Source organism: Penaeus monodon, unplaced genomic scaffold (genome assembly GCF_015228065.2).
Source record: "Penaeus monodon isolate SGIC_2016 unplaced genomic scaffold, NSTDA_Pmon_1 PmonScaffold_18372, whole genome shotgun sequence".
Taxonomy (NCBI): domain Eukaryota; kingdom Metazoa; phylum Arthropoda; class Malacostraca; order Decapoda; family Penaeidae; genus Penaeus; species Penaeus monodon.
Genome location: NW_023647897.1, coordinates 1 through 7,041, shown reverse-complemented (window position 1 = coordinate 7,041; position 7,041 = coordinate 1). Strand labels below are relative to the sequence as shown.

General features: G+C 35.9%; 1 protein-coding gene across 1 annotated transcript; it reads left to right on the top strand.

Moving 5' to 3' along the window:
- The first annotated feature begins 950 nt into the window (after nucleotides 1–950).
- On the top strand, nucleotides 951–1,691 carry LOC119569737. The gene is made up of 3 exons (XM_037917765.1): nucleotides 951–1,004; nucleotides 1,258–1,344; nucleotides 1,509–1,691. Exons 1-3 carry the CDS (start codon nucleotides 951–953, stop codon nucleotides 1,689–1,691), a joined length of 324 nt encoding a protein of 107 aa, XP_037773693.1.
- The last annotated feature ends 5,350 nt before the right edge of the window (nucleotides 1,692–7,041 follow it).

Sequence of the window (7,041 nt, the reverse complement as noted above, 5' to 3'; positions counted from 1 at the left end):
ACTAAATTTCCTAAAAAGTAGATGAGTACATATCAAGGAAATGGTCAGAGAAAATATCTTATACTTAATCAAGCAATTGTAATACTAATTTAATATCATTAAGCAGTAACTAAATCAAGCAAAAACCTATTATAGAAAATACTTAACTTATACATATATTATGCAAAGGGAAAATTATTCCTACGCTCCACTGGAAATCGATAGTCTTCATCACTGTTGAATCACACTTCCGTAAAGCTGAGATCTCTTAAAAGTAATTAATTAATTCCTTACTTTCTAAACTAACTTACTATATCCTAACTCTTAAAAATTAAATCTATATGTATTCAATCATATCATTCTCAAAACTTAAAAAACAGATCTATAATTATTTCATTATATAATTCTTCCAAAATTAACTTCATCAAATACAATAATTGGTCCATTATATAGCCACACATAAATCTAGAAATAATCCCTAATCCTACTTAATCCACATTATCCATAGCAGTTCCCCTGTCCACCTTTTTCGGCAAGATAAGGCACTAGATCATTTCAAGCGGACTTACCAAGATGTGCCACAAAAATGACATGGCTACTGGATGCTACTCCGAAATGTAGTACGCCGTTGTCTATCGCTGAGCGTCTTTTATTCCCGATATGGGAGCTCATCTGGCCACACCCTTAATCAGTTATTATGGATATAATATAATTTATTTTCACTAATATGAAAGATACCTGCATCAGGATTTTCCTGTGTCCCAGCAAATTTTCAACACTGCATTTATCACTTTAAAATTTTCCTACCTGCCACCCGAGTTATTTTCTTGTTCCAGACTGGTATGTTATGCTACCTATTGCGATCACTTAAAAACTACTTGTTGTTTTCGCACTTGTGCCTTCGTTTTTGCTTCTGTTGGTCTGTCACGTGGCGTCACTTTGTCACGAGATGTTTTCAACACTTTGACGTCATGGTGCGCCCTTATTTTTTGTATCTGCGTCTTGTCCTGTTGACCATATTTTTTGTGTGGAGTTCGCTTGAGTCCTCGCAATGATATTCTATTTTTGATGTCTCGTCCCGGCTTGTTTGTTTCGCCCGTTCATGTAGCATCCGCTTTGCCCTCATGTTATTCACATGATAATGCCTTCATGTGTCTACGACATAAGCAAATCATACCTTACAAGCGATATTGATCGTAGCAAATTTAGATTAAACCGATTTTTTTTTTAGCATAATGAAGAAAGATATAAATAATTCATAATATATTTTCTCTCTAGACTGTCGTTGCTCTCGCCCTCGTGGCCATTGCTGCCTCTGCTGCTTCTCAACCAGCCTATGGATATGCTCCTCAGCCAAACTATGAGGTAAGTATAAATTTGGATTTTTTTTGTGTGAATAATACATATCCTAAAAGAAAAAAATGTATTGCATAATTCTATTTTCATGCATCTTCTCCCACGTCCCTGCTAAGTACGACTTCAACTATTCCGTGAAGGACGACTACTCCGGCAACGACTTCGGTCACCAGGAAGCTCGCGATGGTTACGATACTCAGGGATCTTTCTACGTTACCCTTCCCGACGGTCGTCTACAGAAGGTCGCCTTCACTGTCAACGCCGGCTCTGGTTACTTGGCCGAGGTCAGCTACGAGGGTGAGGCCCAGTACCCCGAGTACAAGCCTGCCTACAAACCAGCACCTATCTACGCCTAAATGAAATTCTATACATTATGATGAATATTTATTAAACAGGAAGTCTACTAACACATCTCATTTCCCAGTCTACATATCATTATATAACATGTATAATATAAAATAATCATATCCATGTTAAAGATAGAATGTAATGAACTGGCAATACAAGACCGTCTTGATTACTCTCGTGATTACTCTGTTGCACTACCAATTTAGCAATCTCAGTTTTCTTTCCACACATTTTCGTTACGACAAAAACGGACAGGTATCGATTACTGACCACATTTCAGTGAAGAACTTAAAAGGAATCCTCTTTTTCACATCCTTCGATCTATAGTATTATGACAACCAAGCATACTCGCGAGAAGTGTACACGTGGAATGACCACAGGAAAGATGAGAGCGCGCGTTCCCGCATGTACGCCCAGCTACACACAAACGCACAGTGTATATATTCAGTATAATTATATCTAGTAAATAGAGTGGTTGAGTGAGTATATTATATGATAGATAAGTTCCCTTTTTCCTGTCTATTTTTGCACATTGTCAAATGTGTATGCGTATGTGTATAAATACAGACATGGATATGTAGCAGAATAAGATAATGACAATGGAGCATCTGTAAATATCTATCCGCTAAACTGTAGAGTGTAAAAAATAAAATATGGATCGTATATATATATATATATATATAAAATATATATATATATATATATATATATATAATATATAATATATATATAAAATATATATATATTATATATATATATATATATATATATATATAATTATATATTATATATATATATATATATATATATATATATATATATGTATGCACCCACGACACAACCACCCCCCCCACCACACACACACACAGAAACACACACACAGAACCACAACATCAAATACAGAAATATATGTCTGTATACACACGCACACACACACACACATGATATGATATATATATATATAAAATATATATATATATATATATATATATATATATATATACATATATGCATATATGCATACGCATATGGGTGTACGCATATATATGTATATGCTTAAATGTATATACACACACAACATACACACACACACACACATATATATATATATATATATATATATATTATAATATATTATATATATATATATTAAATGCGTATGTTTATAGTTATATCATATAAATGATATATATATATATAAGGGATATAATAATAGCAATCTCATCTACAAGATTCCTCGTTCTCCTACCTAGGATCGGCTGTCCTCAAGAGTGTTGAAACCAACCTGGATGTAGATCATGCAGTCCCGATGTAATGAATGAGGTGGTTCTCCACTCACAGCATAAAGCCCTGGGCTCATCCTCGTAGCTGATCTCGGTTACGTAACGGAGTCACTATTGACCTGCAGACGACCGTCGGAAAGGAGAACATAGTAAGATCCTGAGTATTATAGCCATTACGGGCCTCCTGATGACCGAAGTCGTTGCCGGAGTAGTTTTCCTGTATAATACACATATAGAAACAGATAGATAATTCGTTAGTAAAATTAACTTATAGATTCCAGAAACTATAATTTTACCTAATAACCAGGCTGAAGTGCCATGGGCTAGTTAGGAGCAGGTGCATCAACGGCCACGGGAATGAGGGCAACGACAATCTCCAAAAATGCATGATATTAGGATTTCCTTTCACATTTCATTATGCACAGAATTATCATTGCTGCGGTTATTTTATGCAATTAGCAATATCCTATTATAAATCTAATAAATAAAAAAAATAATCTAATATAATAATGGTGTTACAGTATTTCTTACCGGGGTGAACATGTAGGTGAAAGAAATGTTATACTCCTTCTCACCATGTGCTTTGTATACTGTGGTCCACGAGTAGGACAATAGTAGAAACGCCCTTCTTTCCGTGCCACATTTACGCTGAAATACGATCATCATCCACTCCATAATGACTCTATTTCATGTTTACTTTGAAAATTTGCGCAACATTACAGTAGCGGTTTATCATACTGCACATTGTACAAATGTGGTAAGAGAGAGAGAGAGAGAGAGAGAGAGAGAGAGAGAGAGAGAGAGAGAGAGAGAGAGAGAGAGAGAGAGAGAGAGAGAGAGAGAGAGAAAAGCAGTTTTTGAAAGCCTATTTAGATGTTATTGTATTCCGTAGATACTGAAATAACATTCGTATTACTGTGCTCCCCATCAATCTTTATGTAAGTTATATAATTTCTTCATGTTTGTGTCTGCCATTTTATGTAAATTTACAATTCAATATTCTTCATTACGTTTCTCTTTACTACTCTTATTTTATTTTAGAAAACAATGTCTATAAATTTGCATTTTTATATGAACACAATGCCATATATGGTTCCATTTTTTCTCTTTGAATTGATAATAAAATCGTGGGTATGTACACACACGTATCTACCTATCATATATGCATACACAAACACACACACACCACGTATATACATAAATTTATGCATGCGTGCGCGTCTGTGTTCTATGTATATATATATGTACATCAGTATCAATCTATATATGTAATACGTATACACATATATAAGTATATATGTGTACACACATGCATATACACAGGAAAACATCAGATACAGAAAAGGCCATGGATATACAAGTACAGTACATACATGGGCGCGCGAGCGTTGTTAGTCTGTTCTCCCTCACTGGTTTGTGAAGTGCATAGCCAAAGGCTGGCTAAAAAGGAAAAAAATGAACAGTGTTACTAAATTTTTTATATCAATTTGCAATGCAAATGTTTTAATTCTGGTAGGCATATATAGTTGAACCAAATTTTGTTAGGGAGAATATTCTATTTTTTTACAAACATTAATATGATAATGTATTAAGTGAGATTACATTCAACATTTCCTCCTATTATATATATTTAAATTTTATTTAGAAATCTGTGCAATGTTACAGATGAATGTAATTTGTACGGTGGAATATGGTCTGTGAAGGAGAGGAAGATGATGGTTATAATCCAAGGTGAAGGTCGTTCGAAAGGAAGGGGCGTGTCTAGTGTAAGCCTACACGTGGACCACAGTATAAAAGGGACCTTTAAGATCGGAGCATCACACTTCATCCACCTCCACCATGTTCACCAAGGTGAGAAACATCAGGACAGTAAATATAATTGTAACCAAAAAGATACATTTGTAATATTCGCAATATTTTCCATGATAGGCTGACAAGAAAATATGAAAAGAACTTGAAATATGGTATAATTTGCGTTTTAGACTGTCATTGCCTTCGCCTCGTGGCCGTTGCTGCTTCTGCTCCTTCTCAACCAGCCTATGGATATACCCCTCAGCCATCTATGAAATACGTACACTTTAAATCTTAAAAAGGGAAAAAATTATTACATTTATTATATATAGACAATCTAGTATCAACAGATCGCTATCTATGAAACTTTTCCAGGGCCCGCTAAGTACGATTTCAATTATGCTGTGAAAGACGACTACTCCGGGAAACGACTTCGGTTCACCAGGGAGGCTTCGTGGATGGCTCGATACTCAGGGTTTCTTACTACCGTTCTCCTTCCCGACGGTTGACTCCCGTCTGCAGAAGTGGCTTACACTGTCAAGGTGGACTCGGTTATGTGGCGAGGTCAGCTACGAGGGGAGGCCAATACCCCGAGTATAAGCCTGCTTAACCCAGCCCCTGCATACAAGCCAGCTACTACCTACGCCTATTAAATATATTTATGATGAATATTATTAAAATGAGAATTCTACTAACACTTATCCTTTCAACCTGTCCAACTTGAATAGTTAAAAGTGGGGATTGTGTACCGAGTATCGGGTTAATTTCCAAAGCAACTCTAAAGATCATTCAACTACACGACAAAGAAATGTACATCTTACATCGAACTCACACCTCAATATTGCAGGCAAATGTTCTTAAAAAATACCCCTAGGACATGGCACGCGTAGGATATAACATTATAGTAACTGAAGATTTCGGGTAAATTAAGTCTGTAACATACTCTACCTGCGTGCAGATAGCATTTCACACTTCCTAAGTAGGGAAAGTGTTAGACAGCATTATCTAAGTGGTATTGCCAGTGAAGCGGGGTTGGATGAGTATAAGGCCTGACAGGTTGGCCTGAGTACCCCCATAAAAAAAACAAAAAAAACAAAACAAAACGTATCTGGGTTCCCTTATAAGCTTCAACGAAGTAGGGCGTCTAGAGGTAGAGTGGTGATGCCGTAAAAAAACTCAGTATCTGAGTTATCGACTCACACACAGCTTTCACAAAGGCAAGTCATGAGGTCAGATTACAACTTTTCTCCCCCCGGTTCGACGCAATTCACTTTACGATGCCTATGGAGGACACAACAAAACACACGTTTATACGCGAGGGGGGAAACAAAGAAATACAAAGTTTCGATAAAACAAATATTTTACAATACAATTTTGTTTGGAAAATGATATAAAACACGAAGATTAAAACTAACAAAAAAATAATTATGGCAGAAGCATTGTCACAAAATAACACTTCATGGGCCCAGCCCTCTAAATTCATTAAAATAATAAAAAATATCACTAAACATATGTGGGGATTAAAATCCCCCCCAATGCTTCAAAGCCAAAAGAAAAAAGGTAATATACCAAAAATATTGTAATTTCGACTCGAAAATAAACAAACACACAAGCAAACAGGAATCTTCTAATGGCTCTCGAAATAACTATAAAATGAGCAGCTAAAACAAAATGCATTTATAGAAACAAGAAAAGTAAAAGCATGCTTAGCAATAAATTAAATTTAAGATCAAAGAAGCGGCACTCTAGAAAGAATAAGAATTAGCTTTAAAAGCTCCGATAAATAATAATTAAAAAAAGGAGACGTTAACATCTGCACAGAATGAAAGAATACGTTAAAATTGATAATATTTAAAATAAGTCTCCATCTAATGGCAGAGTTGAACATGAAAAAGGCATAAAGTAGGGGAGTGACAGCCCGATCCGTATGTCGTATGTCCTCCAGGATTTTATACTTCTGGGCCCCCCAGGATTAGGGCAGGAGTAGGTTAAACAAGGATAAGCCCGAGGTAAAAGGAACAGGGGACAAGGCTGAGGGCAGAGGAAAATGAGTGGAAAAAGAAGGAATGTCCCCAAAGAAAACATCACTGGATAGGCATGGAGGTTAGATCTAGGTAGTCTGCAGAGGAAATCTGGAGTATAAGGCAAAGATAAGAATAGGAAAGTAAGCAGACAGTATAGAATATGAGAATTAGTTCCCCCAACAGAAAAGACTGAAGTAAGATAAAAAAGAAGAAAAAAAAATAGATCCTAGGCCGCGGCTAGCAGGAAAAAAAACCCACAA